This window comes from Prunus avium, chromosome 8 (assembly GCF_965620075.1).
Source record: "Prunus avium chromosome 8, drPruAviu1.hap1.1, whole genome shotgun sequence".
Classification (NCBI taxonomy): Eukaryota; Viridiplantae; Streptophyta; class Magnoliopsida; order Rosales; family Rosaceae; genus Prunus; species Prunus avium.
Genome location: NC_142291.1, coordinates 34,394,519 through 34,414,871, shown reverse-complemented (window position 1 = coordinate 34,414,871; position 20,353 = coordinate 34,394,519). Strand labels below are relative to the sequence as shown.

The window sequence follows — 20,353 nt, the reverse complement described above, 5'->3', positions numbered from 1 at the left end:
TTGTTTGATTTCAAAATAATTTTTGCAAGTCTGTTGGAATGTTACAACTGCTGGCCTACTTAAATTTGTTTTGAACTTAGTTTTAGTACTTTGATCATGGCTTTGCTTTTTGGTTTCTTTTCACATTTTTTGAGCAGATGTTTTTTTCATAAACTGCATAGCAATTTCCGTTTGTTGCAGTTTTTGACCAAAAACTACAGTACAGTTTTTTTTGTTTCGTAGTTCGATTTCAAAATAATTTTTGCAAGTCTGTTGGAATGTTACAACTGCTAGCCTACTTAAATTTGTTTTGAACTTAGTTTTAATACTTTGATCATGGCTTTGGCTTTTAGTTTCTTTTCACATTTTTTGAGCAGTTTTTTTTTTTTATAAATTGCACTGCAATTTCCGTTTGTTACAGTTTTTTACCAGAAACTGTAGTGCAGTCTCTTCTTTCCTTTTCCTTTTGTTGCACCCTGTTCTAAGATTATATGATAGCTTAGATGTATAACAAATCTTTTCTCATATCCCATAACTAGAAATATTTACAAACATCCATAAGAATCAAGATACATATTGCCTTGAGTTAAACAAATCACTAGAGACGATTAATGACACAGTGTCTGTGGTGTAGGAGTTTTAGGATGTATTGTGCTTGATATTCGTTCATGAAATTCTTGTCTATACTCTTTTGAATGGGCTATCCTTGTGCAATTGTATCCATGTAGAACATGACGAACATGCCACAATCCAACCTGCAAATGAATACGAGATTAGTTTTTTGTTTTGAATGATTTCAAACTGTAGTGAATAGTTGAGTAGAAACAATTCTTACGAAGATGAACTTTGTTGAGCACATTTTGTGTCATCCTCAAATGGAAACTGATACGGACTCTGCAGAATCCAATTGAGAGTGAGTTCTTCATTTGGGGACATGTCCTCGAGTACAGGTGTAGGGGGCTATTGCTTTTGCTTCACAAAGCTTCACAAATTTTGGTATTTTTCTAGTTTCTAAGAACGTTTGTGCTTGAGGTCTGATGTATTCTAGTCACCCTTCAACAATATCAACCTGTTTAAAGAAGAAGAAAGAAACAGAAAAAGAAAGGGTAATCAGTTGCTCATATCAATTTTAACCTGTGGGCTCATATTTCGAATTCGACGACATTTAGCCTCTGTCCATACTCGCATCATAGTCCGAGCGATAATGAGCCCTGTCGTCAGCCTAGGAAGACCACTCAGTATATTAATTACTATTACTCCCGCAGTAAAACCAGCTCTTACGAACCGTTTACCCACTTCTAAGAATTCTGTTTCCTCGAAGAAGTGTATTTGAATGATTTTCTTTAGAAATTTCAAATCAAGCACTTCTTGTATTTCAAGGAAAAGGGCTTCGCATTGGTCAGCTTCCGTAATCGCCGAGTCCCGGCACTCCAGACATTGATCATTACGTAAATAATATATGGTGTTCCTTGGCTTTATTCTTCGACAGGTACAACACCTAGGAGTTCCGTCGTCCTCATGAGAGGGACAGGATATTTGTAGCGAGATAGGATGTTGCATAGACACCACAGTACCATCTGAATTTGATGGGAGTAAATTTTCACAAACACCACATTGTAAATGCCGCTCCCTGTAGCAGAGTCTCTGGTAAGGATGATTCTCATGCATCGAAAATTCTGAACCAGTAATTGGAAGATCGCAAAATCCCTATCCTTAATATTCTGCAAGCATTGAATGGCAATTTGTAGGATATATTATTGGGAAATTGACATAGATAGTCACTAAAGATAAACCTTAATAAAAAATAGTCACTTTATAAAACTTAACCACATATACTCACTTTCTAACCTGAAAATACCAAGTTACCCTCCATATAAATACTTAATATTTACCTTTTATCTCCTCTCAAAAATTCATTTCTGATCTAAACCCAACTCTCTAGCTCTTCTCTCCTCTGTCGCACGTAGATATCTGAGACCAGCACCTTAATTCAAGAGGAGACCACGCCCACCTCTCAAAAGCCTACACAAACGTGCGCCCACCTCTCAAAAGCCTACACAAAGGTACTGCTCAAAAGCCTACACAAAGGTTCTCTCTCTGCAGTCAAAGTTAGGGTTTGTTGTGGAAAGAGTTAAGCTTTAAGCTTTTGGCTTTTGAAAAGAGGGAGAAGCTTGTTCAGAAATGGAGGCCAGCAGCAGCAATAGTAGTAGCAAGAGTGGCTTGGTGGTGGCCAATGAGAGAAGGCCAAGTGGGGGAATCCGAATAGAGAATCCGTTTACTTTGAAAGTGGGTCAAGTATTTACAGGCTTTGGCATAGGCTGCGGTGTTGGTATCGGTGTTGGTCGCCCCATAAATCTAGGTACTGCTCTGTCTATTGAACTATCTCTTTTTCTTCCACAACTTTCTCTCCCTAAAGTCTAATTTTATGTGGAAGATGGACTTGGGGAAGCTCTTCAAACCCAAAAATGCTGAAACCCATCAGACACAAGTTGCTAAGAAACCATGTATTACTTTTCATTTTCTCTGTCATTGCCTTTGTTGTTTGTTTTTAGAACTTGGGTCTGTTTGGTTGCTGAGAAAATGTAGGAAATGGGATAAAGCTGCCATTTTGAATTTTTGGTATATCGTTTTAGTAGGAACCTTTTTAATCTAAGAATTTACAGCAACTGCACGGATGGTTGGTTGGTTCGAATTTTGAATTTGATTTGTTGCTAATATGCGTGTAATGTTTGTGAAGTTAGAATTTGGTTGTTCTGAATCTGAAGTTTGTGCATTGTTATCTTAATCCATGTGTATTCATGAGTAGTGTCCATTCTCAAGCTATGCGGGCTTGTTTGAATAAATTATGAGGATTGTCTGTTAGCTGATACCTTTAGATATCAGTTATTTTCAAGCATATGCTTTCAGCACATATGTTTTTAAAGAGTTAAATCTAGAGAAAGGAATAGGGTGGCAAGAGACAATTCTATTTTGCAAAAATATCTTGATCCATGCAATTCAGTATTTGAATGATTGATAAGTGATGAGCGTTTAAGTTGTGCAACTTTGTTTCTTTTCAAGTGGAGATGCTATCGACAACAATACTATCAAATTTCTCTTCTATGGTTGTTATGGTTGTAGCAGATATTAGTTAACCCACATATTGATTTAAATTATGTACACTAGGTACAATACCAGTACTAAATCAAGTCATGGGTGCCACGCGAGGTGCTACTGATGCATTATCTGGCGTTAGCAGACATGTAAATAACTCTGTAAGTCAAATATCTTCTTCTTTTCATTTTTCAGTTTTGTGAGTACCATTGTCATTGTCATGAAAAGAGGAAGATAAAATGATTACTAACACTCAAAGACTTCCTCAAGCTCTTATTCCCATTTATCATTCTTCAGTTGAGGAAGCTGGGAGCAAAGAACATTGAAGCAGGCATTGGATGTGGAGTTGGTATTGGCCATGGTTTTGGAGTTGGTATTTCATGTTATGTGTTTCCGGGGAATTCAATAGTACGTTTTGTTCCATATATTTGCATTTTATATTTACCCATTATGGAGACTAATGTTTACTAGTTCCTGGTGAAATGCGTTGTGACAGCTGGTGCTTGGTTTTTCATGCGTTGTGACAGCTGGTGCTTGGTTTTTCATTTTCTGTATGACATGTCTTGCCTAATTTATAATCAGAATATTTGGTGATGCAAACAGATTTATCACTATATATTGATGAGTTGTAGAAGGGATTGATGAGTCTCGTGGAAAAAACGTTATTCTCTTAATGGATTCACACCTGGAGGGAAAATTTTCCACTGAACAAGTGACTGGTTTTTGATCTTGCCTCACGATGTTTGCAATATGAACCCAGGGAGCGGCCAAATACCAAAGACCTTGTTGCAACAGTTGCCCCACTGCAAAATAAATCTGATGTAAGTCTTCCATGCCTTTTCTCCTTATGGATGCAATTACATGTTGTTTTCGTTCTGTTCGTTTCTTAAACATTGCCTTTTTGTAAATATTATCACCACCAACATTCTGAACCAAAAGTAGTGCAACTATGCTCCCTAAATAAATGCAGTTTATTTTCTTTATACTTTTAACGACCTTGTATGTTTCCTGTTCTTATCATTCTCTGTCATGCATAATCTCACTCCTTCCCAGTCTGATTTTGTTCCCTCAAAGTAATTTTAACTACCTCTACATTTTCTGAAACATGCTTAGTTAGCAATTTTTTATGATGACGATGCTTTGTAGGTTCCATCTTATGCGATGCTGGGAATTCCAAAGCACGAGGAAGCACCTCCGACTCCGCAACATCCTCTTTCGGCCATGGGCGATGCCTGTTCAAGGATGGACCTCACAGCCATCCATCAAATTTTGTTAATGACACACTACAAAGATGATGAAGGAACCAATGAGGTAATTGGATTGTGCACACGTAGGTTCAGATGGTTCTCTGATGCCTTTCTGAAACTGTTTGTCTTTGTGTTAGTTGTCTTTCCAAGAATGGAATCAGCAAATGAAGGATATGTTGGAGGCGCGAACGCGTGGGGACTTAGCATTTCGTGACAAAGATTTTAGATCAGCAATGGACTGTCACTCTCAGGTATGCATTCTGCAATAGGAGGTAGAGTATGCATTCATGTCCCCCATTTAACAAGTTTACACTTGATTAGTATTTTGATGCCACAAGGGTCAGGCACTTCATTTTTTCTCTCGTAGATAATGAGTTTCAAATTTGTTAGTATTTCGTAGTACAAAGGACAGGCTGCTTGTGAATTGTATAAGAAAGTAAAAGGTTTTATGCGATGTTGGTAAAAATCGGTATTCATATCAGACTGTACCTGATAAAAAAGCTGTTTTCGTAAGTAGAAAATAGGATGGTCATCTTAATTTCTTTTAAGGTTCTAAGATAGAGTTAGGCCTAATCTATGAAGGACAATTATGTTGGTGATTTATCTGAGTTCTCTGGCGTTCATAATATACTCAAGTGTCACTGGTTATGCCTACGTATCTCTAACTCTGTTTTTTCCCTCAGGCTTGATTAGCTCTTGGAGAGTTGCGAAAGGAAAATAATTTCCTAAGAATCCTTTGGCCAGTAACTAATCCACCTTCAAGTCAAGAACATCTTTCACATCCTCAACTTTTACAGAAGCCTCTCCGCCCATTCCTTGCTCAAAGGTATTTTGATGATGTAGGAGTGTAAAACGTGATTCCATTAAGGACTTCGTGTCCTTTTTGTAATATGTTGTAGATTATGAATATTTAGTGGGAATGTGGAATGAAATTATAGTGGGAATGTGGAGTTTTTGTATTGCCATTGTATTGCTCCCCTATTGTATTTGTATTGTCATCATATTGCCATTTTAGTGTTGTGGTATTGCCTGGTTATTGCACTTATATTTGTTTCTTATCACCTGTTTTTTCAAGTTTATCTTGTGAAGGAACTTGTAAGGATATTTTGTAAAAGAAAACACTTGATCGTGTAATTTTATATTGTAAAGGAAAATGCCAGATCATTATTCATTATCATACAAATAAGGTACAACAAGCACCGTATATGTATCTCTTCAATATGATTGATTTGTGTTCAGCTATTGGTGTAAGAATGTGATTCCATTATTGCTTTTTTATTGAGTATTTATTATTGTAAGAATGTGATTCCATTAAGGGCGTCATTGTACTTTATCAGTTTCAAACCATGTATTGCCCAATGTATTATTGCCCATGTATATAGGCCAATGTATTGCCCATGTATATTGCCCATGTATTGCCAAGATATTGCCAAGATATTGCCCGTGTATTGCCAATATATTGCCAAGATATTGGCCCGTGTATTACCCATATATTGCCATGTATTGCCAATGTATTGCCCACGTATTACTTCTCTAACACCATTTTTTTTCAAGTCTATATTCAAAATAAAATTAAAGTCTTGGGAAGTTGGGAATAAGGAGTTGAATTGCCATTGTACTGCTGTCGAGCCTGCAATACAACCACAATATAGGGGTAATACGTAGGCAATAAGAGGGTAATACGTAGGTAATAGGAGGGCACAAAAACTAAATACTCCCACCTATATAATTTCTTTCGAAAAGACTTAAAAAACAAAGTGATACGAGGGCAATACATCAGCAATATAGACGCAATATATTGATTGGCTTCCTTTTCTCTCTTGTTTTCAATATCTGCAAATTCTCTTAAAATGGCACTAAACAAGCAATACGAGGGCTATATAGAAGAAATAATATACATGCAATACCAGGGCAATATACAAGCAATACAGAATGTATATAACGTGATCTCTTTAAAAAAGAACAAGACGCTCTGGAATCGCATTCTTACACCCCTACACCAAAAAATAAAGATTTTATAGTAATTTTTCCTCAACAATGGGGAACTAAATAATTGTGCTCAATTTCATTCAACGAGGTCTAAATAATTACATGGTCTGTCTGATACAAAATATAAGGCCAGAATTAGCTCCTTGAACACAACACCCAATCAACTCAACAAGGTTTGGATGCCTGACATTTGATATAGCAATAATCTCATTTAAGAATTCAGAGACTCCCCTGCTTCGACCGAGCAGAAAGTGTCTTCACAGCAACTGGCTTCCACTTTTCAGGGTGCCCTGGGAAAATGTAGCTAAACTACTAAGATAATATGAAATGGCATGGAGGAATACCATCTAGATATTCTGATTAACGTAAAATCATAATCAAAGTTTGGCTTGTACAATATAAGACCAACCACTACAGCTGGGAAACTAAGAAAAAGAAAGAACTATGTCTTAAAAAGTGACAGCTACAACCCATGCTTGTCCACAATAAAGAACAACTTCTATCTTCTGGGACTGGGGCTCTATAATCTAAAGAAAAAACAGCTCCTTGGACACTTGACATGTGATGGTCCCGGAGAGATGCACACACTCTCAATTCAAAAATCTATAGCTCGAACCAGAAGAAAATTGTAATACATTGACATGTGTGTTTGAAAAAAATAAAATAAAATTGAAGGCCACATACAAGAGAAAGGTACTTTGACTTCATAAAGAAAGCAGACTTACTCCATTCAAATTAAGGAAATCTAATGTAATTCTTTCATTCATATATAAACCAAACCCGTCACAGAATGAGAAGAGTAAAATGTTAGGAACATGAGAAATTATTGTAAAATGCTGATGGTGCAGCACCAATAGCACATACACTAACCATTTTGACTTATACAAGCTTTCTTAAATAAGAATTTGACAAGCACCACAAACAGGGATTTGTCACATGAATTTTAGATGAAACGTAGCAGAATGTAAGTCAGATCCTGGATCTCAAGGGAATTAAATGTACAAGTTGGATTAAACATCAACATGCACAATCATTAGCCAATTTTTTTTTTTTTTTTTCTGTTATTTCTAAGTTTTTCTATCTTTTCTTTCCACTTGACAATTGTGGTGAATGCAATGGCATTCTCTAAGCTTTCCATGTACGTAAAAGAAACAAAGGCAACTGAGCAATTATAAGGATTAAAGCAGCATTTACGACAAGCATTTAATTGTAACCTTTGCAAGGCCCCCGAGTAGAATCAGAGACTTTTGTCTCTTTAGACCCATTAGTCCTGCGTATGTTGCTTCAACATTTGTTGCCTTACTGTCATCAACCCAAGTTACTCCATGGATATCCTTGCATACTGCATAACAACACTGAACTAGTGAACAAGGAATGCAAAACTCGGCTTGGATCAAGGACGGGCTCTTGGTCACAAAAGGGAATCTACTCTTTTTTCTTCCAAGTCTGATCCCCAGGCCAAAAAAAAAAAAGGTATGCTCGAAATAATTGATTTTATAATTTCCAATCAAAAGAGAATGACAAAAGAACAAGGCACTAAGCTGAAAATGCTTACAGAAAACAAAAAGTTCACTACTTATAGAGATGCATCTGTTTCAGCTTACCAATTTGCATACGATGAGGTGGTGCCCTTAATTTTTCAATACTTGGACGAATGTCTTCAATATCAAGTCCAACATTCAGTCCAACAACAGACAGAGCAGCCACTGCAGCATTGTGATAGTTGTGTATCCCAATTGTGTTCATTGCACCCAATTGCAGTTGTGAATTGACTCCCAATGCAGGCACTTCAAAGCTTGCAATTTTTGCCTCCATATCAATCTTTCCATATATATTACCACAATTAACATCAGAGATGATACTAAATAGACTTTTCCTAGAAAATTTCATAGTTTTTTATAAATAAAATGGCAATACTAAGTAATTCTTACTTTTACACCTGGAGTGGCTCCTATCCAAGCAAGATTAAGTTCAGCCAGCAACACCATCAAGGATTAAATTTGCAATAAGAAGGCTCAAAATAGAAATACAAAATACAAAAAGACAAAACCTAGAACAGAAAATTATTGACCCAGATCAGATACAAACCTTGGCCTGCCCGAGATGCTAGTTGGTACATCTGGAGTAAAATTTTTAAGAACACCTTCAAACATGGCAGTGCTAAAAGGCTTACCAGTCTCAAGAACACTTGCATCTTTGTTCTTTGAACTTGAACCACTAGGCATGTCAAATTCAGAGACGAACTCTGCAAATGCACCCAATGTTGGATAGCCAACCTAATAAAATCAAATTCAAATGGACAACATATTAGTTAAGTGATTAGCCAGAAAAAGAACAAGCATTAGGCAAGGTAGCTTCCTATTTTCTGAGATCAGCAGTCTATATAAATTTTGTTATTTGCAAATAGCAATTCTAGATGACAAATGGAACTGAAAACACGCATCACAAACGAACCAATCCTAGATGACAAATAGCAAATTGAGGCCCTTCGTCGTCCATAGAGCAAAATCAATCAGACCAATAGAAGTTTCATCCAAGCATGAAGTAATTCACAGTTAAAATACAGAAATTTCCAATCTCCCTAATTACAAAACTTCAGTGAAATCATCATTCTCAAATGAAAACCATACAAAAAGACAAACTAGTCAATAAGAAATACAAAACCCACCTTAGAATCACTCCTTTTGCGCATAGAACCGAATTGGAAATCCCAAAAACACCTAAAGAAAAGCACGAATTTTGTCTGTGAGAGATTGAGAATAAGGAGGAAGTATGTGAAATAAGTCGGAACCGAAACCAAGAATTAGGGTTTTTTGAGGCCCTGAAGGAGCGGAGGAGAAGAGAAAGACGTCGATTGAAGACATGAAAAGAGAGGGAACTGACAGATTGTTCAAGGGAGAGAGCATTTAACAAAGAAACCCTCTCTTTCACCTTCAAGAACCCCCTCAACAAACCCTAACATCGATTGCAGAGAGAGAAAGAGAGAGGGCTTCTTAGGTTTTCGTGACACAGAGAGAAAGAGAGTGGTGGTGGTCGATGGAGAGAGAAAGCGGGGAAGAGAGAATTGTGAAAGAGAGCAGAGAGGGAGCTGCGCGCGAGAGAGAGAGAGAGAGAAGAGGAGTTGGGAGAAGTTGGCTTTCAGAAAAGAGGTGGAAAATGGTCAATAGATATGTTTTTATATGGAGGGCACTTGGGTAATTTCACGTCCCCAAGTGATTATATCTGAATAGAATTTGTAACGTAATCATTTTTTAATACAATTTGTAAAAAGTGATTATATCTGTATATTTCCCATTATTGGTCGAAAACTGCAGTGCAGTCTGTTTAAACAATTTTGAATTTTGAAAATAATTCTTACCTAAGTCCATGTAGACATGTACTGTGGACTATCTGTCTGCATGGGCCCTATTTTCTCCTCCTTTATTTGTATATAGGCCTCAATAACCTGTTTCACATTGATTGGAGAAAAATGGAATTGTTAATGGGTAATATAGGTGACACAAATAAAAACTGCAATGCAGTGTGTGTTATAGAATTAGTAGTTTACACTTACGTTTTGTGACAGTTCCAGGTCCCATACAATATCTTTAATATCATGATTTGTCACTTTCTCATCATGGAGTCTTGCCCAAAAGTTATCACTGCTGATTTGAATGCATGAAATTCACAAGATTAGTTTCAGTTTAATTGTAAATAAAAGATGAAAGAATTGTTCTTTTGGGATAAAGATATTACCGAGTTTGAGTACTTAAGCAGTATTCTTCAATTTTGTACCTGTCTTCTTTTGGAATTTTCTGCCAAACCTTCCTTTAACCCCATTTTTTCTTTTTTGGCTTTTTTTTGTGTCTTTTTTGGCCTTTCATTTTCATCATCTGATTTTTGCATACCTACAGGTATCGAATCATGAAGATTTGTTCCTTTCGGGGGATCATGAAATGGATTTGTGGCATCGGGCTGAGATGCCTCTTGTGTTGACTGCAGATTGAAAGGAAACTAATCAGAAACTGCATTGGATGAAACGGAAACTGCAATGCAAAAAATATTAAAAAAAAGGAAGCTTGAACTGCAGTAATTGCATACCTCCATCTGATTTTGAGGATCCTCTTGTGTTGATGGCTCCTCTGAAGAGATAAGCTTGAATTATGGTATTTCTTCATCATCCTTTTTTGCCTCCTTTTTTGGTAGCTTATCTTTTTTGTACTCATAGCAAGATGCTTGAAGCCTCTTTCTTTCTCTGTTCTGCAGCCTTTGTATTCTTGAAGGAACATCAGGTGTTTGAGTTTCCCCCCTCCATTCTCCTTCCTAAATTTGACCAAAAAATAAAATAAAAATTTAGCGTGCCTACATAAATAGCGGCGCCCTCCCGTAGAGAAGACAACTTATATTCTTTGTTTTGTTTCTGGTTAGTGAGCATAGAAATTATGAAACTTATGCGAAGAAAGATTATAGCAGAAAAAGAATTACAGAGAAAAAACCAGAACCTCATGCTTATATTTGTATCTTTAATCTCCAATAAACAATTTAAAGGTTTTCATGAATTAAAAAAAAACAATTTATAAGAAAACAATGAATTGCAACAGACAAAATGGAGCAGGACAAAGAGGAAATTATCATTTACCTTTATAATAAACAATCTATTATATTACCTTTATGGAGCACGTGGGGCCTTGCTTTGGGAGGTTGTGAGGCCAATAGGAGCACATATCAACAACATTTATTATATTAAAAAGAATTTATCTTTGTTATAAAAATGCATCACACGGGTCCTAAAGTTACATCACATGGATTCCAATCAATCTAACGACTGAGATTATACAGGGGTGGGCTTATGTCTACATAGAGGTGTAGGCTAATATATGATTTACCTAGTTTGGGCTTGGACAACTTAGCCTAAGTTGTATATTCTAAAAACTCAGCACTGGGCTGGAGTGTGCTCCTACTATGACGATCGGTTATATCAAAAAATAAAAAAACCATACACATTACTTTGTGTATTACCTATTGGCATCTGAGGTTTTTATTTTTGAAGAGGTTGGCTTCTTAAGTTTTTATAAATAAAAAATTGTTAACAAAATCAGTTAATAAATAGAAAATGTTTTCGAAAAATTGAAGAACCCCAATCTTAGAAGTTTGAAACGGACTAAGTCATAATTTCATTTTAACAAGCAGCGTTGGGAACCTGTGGCATTAATGTAATTTTTGTAATCCTTAATGTGAAGAAATTTTGGGCCTTATGTTTGCTTGAAAAAATGGGGACCAATTTAAAATAAACAGCTAGAGTCGTCCTACATATTAAATAGAATTTTAATTTGAATGCCCCTGCTAAGTTTTAATGTACCTAAATATGATTTTTTTTTTTTTTTGACGGGGTATCTAAGTATGATTTTTAATGCACTAAAATAGATTTTTTTTGAGGGGGTGTTAGGCCCCGTTTGGGATGGATTGGCCCGGACATTTAGTGTGCTCCCAAGTAGGCCCAGACATTTAGTGTGCTCCCAAGTGGTCCGAAATACCTATGTGTATGAGTTTCCTCCCTCCATTCCCCTTCCTAACTTTGACTAAAAAATAAAATAAAATAAAAATTTAGCGTGCCTACGTAAATAGAATTTTGAATGCACTGAAATTTTAATACATTTGGACCTAAAATCAGGCACGAACCTTAGTGTATTCTTACCTGGGCTGTAGCCCGGGGGGCTTTTAACTTTTTAGTGTATTCTTACCTTGGTTGTCTTGTTCTGGTTGTTTTGCTGCTTCGCTGGCATGTTTTGGTTGTTTGCTTTTTTGTTGTTGTCTTCATATTCTTTTCTTCCCCCAATTTATTGTAATTGAAATTTGGGGATTTCATTGGGGATTATATGAATGATGAATTATTAATTAGGGATTAGGTGAATTACTTAATTGCTAACATGTTGTCTTCTACTAGGTGTAATGTTTTGGTTATCAATAAAATTCACTTGTACCGTCGAGTTTTCTTTGTTCTTATTAGGTTTTGTGCGTAAGGGAAATTTAGCCCGCCTCAATTCAGAATCCTGGGTCCGTCCCTGCCTAAAATCAACCACGAACAAAATGGCGGCGCCCTCCAATAGAGAAGACAACTTATATTCTTTGTTTTGTTTCTGGTTAGTGAGCATATAAATTATGAAACTTAAGCGAAAAAAAATCTCATACATACGTCCTTCAAAGAAGAAAAATTGAGAGAGTTATCCTGTTTTCTTAATAAAATAAAATAAAAAAGAAAGGGAAATAACTGGACATTTCGTACCTATGATAGAACCGAAAAGTTCTTGACGGAGGATTTTGCACTGCCGCTGATATTTGGGGGCTTATTTGCTACGTTTGAGTCTATTTCACCATTACTGGATTTAGCCTTCAGTTTACTAGCAAAGCATTCTTCAGTTTTGCAGGAGTTGACTGTACGTAGACAAATTTCGAGCATGTATTTAGTGACTAGAAACTCCTAATTAACGACGATAATGGTATTTCTTGAGCAATAAAATTGTCCGAATTTTCTTTTCAAAAAAAAAAAAAAAAAGAGTATTTCATATTGAGCTAGAATGCAAGAAGGCTACACCTCCCATAACCTAACTAAACATGAGGTTCGACCAAACTTATAATAGACTTACAAAATAAATCAGTGTTGATGAGTTGAGTCTGTGGAGTGATTTACATTTATACGCCGTGGTCCCGTGGATTGATGAGCAAGATTAAAAATTTTGATGCACGTTTAGAATACTTATCTAGATGGAATTCTAGAAAACTAACTTAAAATACCCTACTGCAACTAGATAGATTTTAACGTTAAGACACAAGCTTTTTAGGGTTAGGTAAGTAGATTTGGCACGCACAGAGACTTTAATACATTTAACACCAACAGCACCATCTCCAGTGATGGCCTCTTTTGCAGTGAGATATATGATATATCTATAAAGAGAAGGGAGGTGAACCAACAAGACTACAATTCTTTCTCTGATCTGAAAATGTGGGCTGTTGTTGGATTGAGTTTGGTAGTTTTGCTGGTGACATACATTACTCACTGGATTACACAATGGAGAAATCCAAAATGCAATGGGGTTCTCCCTCCGGGTTCTATGGGCTGGCCTCTCGTTGGAGAGACTCTCAATGCGATGACTAAGAGCTATTCCCTTGATCTTCATCCTTTCTATAAGAAGAGACTTCAAAAGTAAGTAAATAAACTATGGCTACTCAATTTACCATAAGAAATTCTAGTTTCATTTCTCGCTTAAATTCTTCTCTGCCTTGCAGATATGGCCTGATATTTCGGACTAGTTTGGCTGGTAAACCAATTGTAGTCTCAGCCGATCCCAAATTCAATAGTTACCTCTTTCAACAAGAAGGCAAGCTAGTTGAACTATGGTACTTGGACTCATTTACCAAGATCATCTTGGTAAATGAGTCCAAGTACCATAGTTCAACTAGCTTGGCTGGTAAACCAATTGTAGTCTCAGCCGATCCCAAATTCAATAGTTACCTCTTTCAACAAGAAGGCAAGCTAGTTGAACTACGGTACTTGGACTCATTTACCAAGATCTTCAAGGTTGCTGACGACATAAGTGCAGCCGAGATCGTTCACAAGTACATAAGGAGCATTGCATTGAATCACTTGGGCGCTGAGACGCTTAAGGAAAAGTTGCTCCCTCTAATAGAAAAAACGGTCGACAAAACTCTAGCCTCCTGGTTAAGTCAGGCATCTGTTGAAGTTAAAGAAGCTAGCTCAGTTGTAAAAATTTCAACCCAACTACTTAATCACTTATCTATTAGTTATTATGATCCACTGCGCTTATTGTTTATACTAAAATTATCTTTTCTCGCCGTCACAGATGCTCCTCAATTTTGGTGCCAAGTATTTGACTGGTTATGAGCACTTTTTTGTCATTTCCCTTGAATGTTCCTGGTACAGCATACCATAATTGTTTAAAGGTAGTATTCAAAATGGTTTGTTTATCAAAACATGCAAAATTTGTTTCAATTATTCAATCAGATATCATAAAGATATTTGAAGCTTTGGTACCTATTCAGGACCGCGAGAAGATAACAACAATGCTGAGGGATATGCTAAAGAAGAGACGCATGTCACCGGACACACATCGAGGAGATTTCCTTGAGCAAATCAGCAGCGACATGGACAAAGAGAAGTTCTTGTCCGAGGATTTTGTTGTTTATAATATATATGTCGTATTTGGGCTCTTGTTTGCTGGATTTCATCCTGTTTCATCAATAATGGCATTAGCTTTCAGTTTACTTGCAGAGCATCCTGCAGCTTTAGAAGAGTTGACTGTTAAGTACACAAAGTTTAGGCTTCAATTTAACAAGTTCTTTAATTTTCTACATAAGTCACAAATAATGAAATATCTTTTGTCGTCAAGGCTGAGAATGAGGCACTTCTCAAAAACAGAGAAAATCCAAATTCCTCACTCACATGGGACGAATATAAATCGATGACTTTCACTCGTCAGGTAATTAGTTCTACAAAGTACACAAGCTCAACATGTTGTTTCTACTCACACAATACTATGGAAAAAGTCTTATTAACTTGCTGGTCTTCGGAAAACATAGGTTGTCAATGAAACTCTTAGACTGGGAAATGTTGCACCTGCATTGTTCCGCAGAGCTTTGAAAGATATCCCAGTAAAGGGTACGTCCTTGGTTACAAATAGCTTAGGCCTTTAGTTTCTAACTGCAAATGTTTTTTTCACTAAAATGTTGAAGTACATGCTTCGCAGGATTTACAATTCCAGCAGGTTGGACGATTATGGTTCTCACCTCTGATCTTCAACTAAGTCCCAACACATTCAAGGATCCCCTCGAGTTCAATCCGTGGCGTTGGGAGGTGTGTTTTCGTGGGGAGGAAGAGAGGGGTTCGGTGTTGTAATTTGAGAGTAATATTGCGATTTTTCCAAAATAAGCTAATTTTGTTTATACACACATATGTGTAAATATTTTATGGAAATTAGGACCTTGACTCCCTTGTTATATCGAAGAACTTCATGCCGTTTGGTCGAGGATCGAGACAATGCGCAGGGGCAGAGTATAGTAGGGTGTTCTTGGCCACCTTTCTCCATGTCTTGGTCACCAAATATAGGTACGTACATTTCACCATTCCCCTCTTATTTTTTTATCTCATTTTCTCACGACTAGTTACAAATATACTGTGTGCCTACAAGGTTTTTGATAGAGCTTAATCATCTTTTGGATTTTAACTTTTTTGTTCATAGCTGGAAAAGGATCAATGCGGGACGCATTACTCGAAAGCATGTGTTAGGATTTGGGTCAAGCATTCACATTGAGCTCTCGGAGAAGAAAAACTGAGATACTTTTCAAATTCTGTTTGTGGGAAATGATCGAGCACCTGTCTAGATGTACCTATAATTAAAAATAACGTGCAATTAAGTTATGAATTAGCCCAAAAACAGGAAAATTTATATAATTAAGTTGGAATAATTGAGGGTTGTGCACTAAAAAGGCCTCCCAGTTATCAAATATTAACTACATGAGTTGTTCTATCTGGGTGTTTAGGGATTCAGCCTCCTTGTTTCTTTTGATTTAATAAATAACAAATTTTAAGTTTAACTTTTTTAACTGCCAATGCAAATTAAGAAATCCACGATGTGAAAGTATTAATAAAACTGCGTAAAATTTGTAATTTTTTTTAATATGTAAAAATACCTTGGATTGGACCAATATTATTTTTGTTCATATTCATTGGTTTGAATACGAGTATTTACCCCAAAGGTCCCAGGTTTGATTTCTCTCTTCTCTAACAAATATGGAAGATCTCTCAGACCAATGCTCTACAAACGATGAAAAATTTCTCAACCAACAAACAAATCTCAATGAGATGAATATTAAGTCCACACAGGGACGGACCCAGGATTCTGAATTGAGGCGGGCTAAATTTCCCTTACGTACAAAACCTAATAAGAACAAAGAAAACTCAACGGTACGATTGAATTTTATTGATAACCAAAACATTTACACCTAGTAGAAGACAACATGTTAGCAATTAATTAATTCACCTAATCCCTAATTAATAATTCATCATTCATATAATCCCCAATTAAATCCCCAAATTTCAATTACAATAAATTGGGGGAAGAAAAGAATATGAAGACAACAACAAAGAAGCAAACAACCAAAACATGCCAGCGAAGCAGCAAAACAACCAGAACAAGACAACCAAGGTAAGAATACACTAAAAAGTTAAAAGCCCCCCGGGCTACAGCCCAGGTAAGAATACACTAAGGTTCGTGCCTGAGTCCACATTAAGTTCTCAGTATACAACAGTCAAAGTGGGGCGCATCGCTTGGAAGCCTATGTTAGGATTTGGGGATGGTTTTGATAGTGAGAATAGCACGTGCATGTTAGTTAAGAGTTTAGTATAGTGTGCCAAAGTGTAAGATTGTTATTGGTTGTTATCCTAATCTAGCTGTTAGGCTGTTATAAAGCAAATGACTGTACTATCGTTCTTATTAAGCAAAATATACACAGCTCTGCTCTATCTTCTCTCTCCGTTCTCTTCTTCTTCTTCTTCAACTGTTATCATGGTATCATCTGTTCTCTTCTTCTTCTTCAACTGTTATCATGGTATCAAGAGCCTTTCATGGCTGACGCTGATCTGTGTCGATCCTCATTTTTTTTCCGCTACACAATATTTCTTCCTCTCTGCAAATTGCATCTCGGTTCTTCTTATTTCCTCTATGCAATTTTCTGAAACCTTAAAATCCCAATTTCTTTTCTTTTCTTCGATCCCCTCAAAATGGTTACTGCAGCTCAGCTTGCTCTTACACAATCGCCGATTTCTTCATTGATTCCAAGCGTCGGAAACACAGTTACTGTTAAGCTTGATTATTCTAATTTTGTTACATGGAATTTCCAAATGGGTTTACTTCTTGAAGGCAATGGCATTATGGGGTTTCTTGATGGTTCTGTTCCATGTCCTCCTCAATTTGTTGATTCTTCTTCTGATTCTGCCACAAGAATTGTATCTGATGCCTACAAGGTATGGAAGATTCATGATAAAGCATTAATGGCTTTGATTACTGCTACTCTCTCTGCTTCTGCAATTTCTTGCATTATTGGAAGTCAAAGTGCTACAGAAATGTGGACTAGTCTCAAAGAGCGTTTTGCTATGTCTCTAGGGCAAGTCACTACCACATTTTACAGTTTGCGCGACGGAGACTAATTGGTCGCGCAAAGTTGAAAGCAGTCGCACAAATAATAGCGCGACAAAGATAGCGTCGCGCAAAATCAGTCGCGCAATGATCGTAAAGAAAGACTTTGCGCGACAGAGTTCCGGTTATTCCGTCGCGCAACATACTTCGTTGCCCCAACAGTTCAGGGACGGCTACTGTTTCGTCGCGCACACTATTTGCGTGACTAAGAAACAGTCGTTGCAAGAACATAGTGCGACGATTTAACTTCGTTGCACAAACAGTTCAGGGACGGTGAATTCTTCGTCGCGCAAACTGTTTGCGCGACGAAGAAGTAGGCGTCGCACAAAGAAGGAGCGACGATGTTACTTCGTTGCACAAACAGTTCAGGGACGACATATTTTACATTGCGCAAATTATATGCGCGACGAAATATTATCTATCGCAACATCAAAGCGCGACGAAATTGTACTCGTTGCATTTCCTATAGGGGATGAAACATTTTGTTGCGCAAACCGAAAATATATTGTTTTAAAATTTAGTTTTACGGGTTTGTATTTTGTTTTAAATGATTTTGCGCGACGACTATTCGTTTCTTCGCGCAAAAATATTAATTAAATTAAATTATTTTTTTTTTGGAAAAAAAATTTTGGTTTTTTTATTTTTATAATAAATGAAATTACAATACAAAAAATGTAATGGAGAGAAAATTTTTGTTATAACATAATATAAATGTATATAGTACAAGAGAAATGTTTAAAATGTAATTAATAAAGTAAAAAACTAATCAAACATTGTTTGAAAATCTACTTGGTCGTTTGGCAAATGCGGCTCGGAGGTCTGGACATTGTGGACAGGGGCAGAGGTTTGGTGGCCATGCTCGGGTTGGATGGGCTCAGAGGTGGACGGGGTAACAAAAGACGGTACGGGAATGCCTGACTGGGCGAGGGACTGTAGAAACTGATCCATCTGGGACATCCGGGCTTCAAGCTGGGCCATCTGGGACATCCGGGCTTCAAGCTGGTCTACCTGGGCCACCCGGGCTTGAAGCTGGTCCATCTGGGACATCCGGTGTAACATCCCGACCCAAAATAAAGGAATAGTGAATTAATTAATTTCAAGAATTATGAATTTTTGATTTTGCCCTCGGAGTAGGGGTAATTTGGTCATTTTAATCCGGAAGGATTTCAGGGCAGTGGTTGGTACCTTTACGTAGGTCGTGCTGAGACGAGTCCGTAGACATGCGCTAAGCTTGAATCGGAGTTGTAACGAGAGAGATACGATCTAAAAACTCTCAGTGGCACAATCATAATTATTTCGAAGTTTATTTTTAATAAAAACATAAAACCCTCTCTCTCTCTCTCTCTCTCTCTCTCTCTCTCTCTCTCTCTCTCTCTCCCTGTCGCGAGCCCCCCCTGTCTATTACACTAGCGACGATTTCACCGTCGCCACCGCCATCTCTGGCAGCCACCGGCCACGGGACTAGACCGGATCGCACCCCCGCCACTCCCTCTTCCCTTCCCGGCCAGCCCTGCACTTGGAGATGCCGGAATCTCGCCGGAAAACTGCCAAAAACGCGCTGGTTTTTGATAGAACTTCCAGCTGCTCGTTCTCCCTCATTTCTCCACCAAATTGGACGGGTAAGGTATGGATTTCCACCAATTTTTCCTGATCTAGCTGCTGGTTGGGTAGGATTGCATGAATTTTGAGTGTAGGTAGTTTGATTTTCGAATTTAGGTTTGGCCGGATTTCAGGTTGAATTTCCGGCCACTTTCGGCCACTTTTTGGCCATAGCCCAAGAACAAAAGTGACTCCAAATTAGGTGTATTACCTAGGGTAGGAGTTTGGAGCCGTGATTTTGAGATTTTCCTGCGATGCGATATCGCTTTGGACACCCACACGCTGCCAGTGCGTGGCGGCGCGTGGGCATTGTATCAGAGGGGAATTTTGTCCCAATGCAACCCCTGGTTGTCACAAGCGCGTAGGATTTTACGGATCTCAATTTGGGTAACGTTTGAACCCCGAACGGATTTTACATATTGTGTGATTTCCGGGTTCGATATGTTAGAACCGTTGGATCGCTTCCCATTTAATATATATGTTGATTTAGGTATTCCTAGGATTGTGTAGGATTTCACGGAACGTGAATTGGAGTGCCGGATGTTCCGATTCAATAAGTTAAAGTTTGTGTTTTACGATAACCGTCCGATCGTGCGATCGTGAGCGATCTAAGTGTCCAATCCGGACCAAACTTGCAGGACGTGTATCCTAGACCTTGTGGAACCCATAGGAACTTTCATATCGTACAATGGAGGTTGTGGGCCCCGCGGGCCCGGTTGACCAATTTGGACAGTTTGACTCTCGGTTGACCGTGAGTCTCTCGAGGTAGTTTCACTCTTTGAGGAGTACTAGATCGACCCTTTTGGACGAGTCTTGACCGTCATTTGATTTTTGTTGTTTATGTGGGACTATGGGGTTTTTTTTTTTTTTTTTTTTTTTTTTATGGTTTTGAGAGGGAAATCTTATGCTTTTGTATTTAATGGTTTATTTAAATGCTTGGTACATTTAATAGTTGAATTCTTTATTTTGTAAAATAGTTGCAATATATGTGGTTTGACATATTCGAGTGTTTTGAGTTTATATATAATAATTGAGAAAGTGCTATCTTTGTTGATTTTGTGTGGGGTACTTAGAATGTTAATTTGAGTGTTTTTAGCACTACCTTAGGTACCTCCCCGGTTACGGGTTTTATGTTTGAGATTTATTTGCCCAGGCCCGTCGGAGTTTGTCCAGGACCTTCGGAGATTTATTTTGCCCAGGCTCGTCGGAGTTTGTCCAGGACCTTCGGAGATTTATTTTGCCCAAGCTCGTCGGAGT

General features: G+C 37.6%; 2 protein-coding genes, 1 long non-coding RNA gene and 1 pseudogene across 9 annotated transcripts; 2 read left to right on the top strand and 2 right to left on the bottom strand.

The window, feature by feature from the left end:
- Positions 1-1,886: 1,886 nt before the first annotated feature.
- On the top strand, positions 1,887-5,496 carry LOC110751556 (serine/threonine-protein kinase BSK1-like). 3 transcript variants are annotated; one of them, XR_015826136.1, is made up of 5 exons: positions 1,887-2,338; positions 3,145-3,233; positions 3,370-3,480; positions 3,676-3,893; positions 4,219-4,306. XR_015826136.1 is itself a non-coding variant. In XM_088245141.1 (5 exons), exons 1-4 carry the CDS (start codon positions 2,161-2,163, stop codon positions 3,884-3,886), a joined length of 432 nt encoding a protein of 143 aa, XP_088101267.1. In that variant the 5' UTR covers positions 1,887-2,160; the 3' UTR covers positions 3,887-3,893; positions 4,219-4,359. The 3 variants fall into 3 exon arrangements, 2 of the variants coding, with proteins under 2 accessions (XP_088101267.1, XP_088101268.1); XM_088245141.1 differs by having other exon boundaries at positions 3,833-3,893; positions 4,219-4,359; XM_088245142.1 differs by lacking the exons at positions 1,887-2,338; positions 3,145-3,233; positions 3,370-3,480 and adding exons at positions 4,457-4,570; positions 5,003-5,496 and having other exon boundaries at positions 3,487-3,893; positions 4,219-4,383.
- An 869-nt stretch (positions 5,497-6,365) lies between these two features.
- Positions 6,366-9,461, bottom strand: LOC110753990 (uncharacterized). 3 transcript variants are annotated; one of them, XM_088244942.1, is made up of 6 exons: positions 8,977-9,461; positions 8,397-8,584; positions 8,240-8,259; positions 7,913-8,129; positions 7,523-7,650; positions 6,366-6,598 (listed from the first exon to the last, which is right to left on the bottom strand). In XM_088244942.1, exons 2-6 carry the CDS (start codon positions 8,500-8,502, stop codon positions 6,566-6,568), a joined length of 504 nt encoding a protein of 167 aa, XP_088101068.1. In that variant the 5' UTR covers positions 8,503-8,584; positions 8,977-9,461; the 3' UTR covers positions 6,366-6,565. The 3 variants fall into 3 exon arrangements, with proteins under 3 accessions (XP_088101068.1, XP_021810671.2, XP_088101069.1); XM_021954979.2 differs by having other exon boundaries at positions 8,482-8,584; XM_088244943.1 differs by lacking the exon at positions 8,977-9,461 and having other exon boundaries at positions 8,240-8,358; positions 8,482-8,584.
- Positions 9,462-9,670: 209 nt separating this feature from the next.
- LOC110753975 (uncharacterized) lies at positions 9,671-10,736 on the bottom strand. Of its 2 annotated transcripts, none has more exons than XR_015826036.1 (4): positions 10,389-10,736; positions 10,044-10,283; positions 9,862-9,952; positions 9,671-9,753 (listed from the first exon to the last, which is right to left on the bottom strand). It is a non-coding gene; the product is annotated as an uncharacterized LOC110753975 (long non-coding RNA). The 2 variants fall into 2 exon arrangements; XR_002526220.2 differs by having other exon boundaries at positions 9,862-9,949.
- Positions 10,737-13,218: 2,482 nt separating this feature from the next.
- On the top strand, positions 13,219-15,815 carry LOC110753991 (beta-amyrin 16-alpha-hydroxylase CYP87D16-like; annotated as a pseudogene). The gene is made up of 9 exons (XR_015826169.1): positions 13,219-13,488; positions 13,572-14,046; positions 14,147-14,246; positions 14,346-14,603; positions 14,693-14,782; positions 14,883-14,961; positions 15,050-15,156; positions 15,281-15,408; positions 15,542-15,815. The product of XR_015826169.1 is annotated as a beta-amyrin 16-alpha-hydroxylase CYP87D16-like (transcript).
- Positions 15,816-20,353: the final 4,538 nt, after the last annotated feature.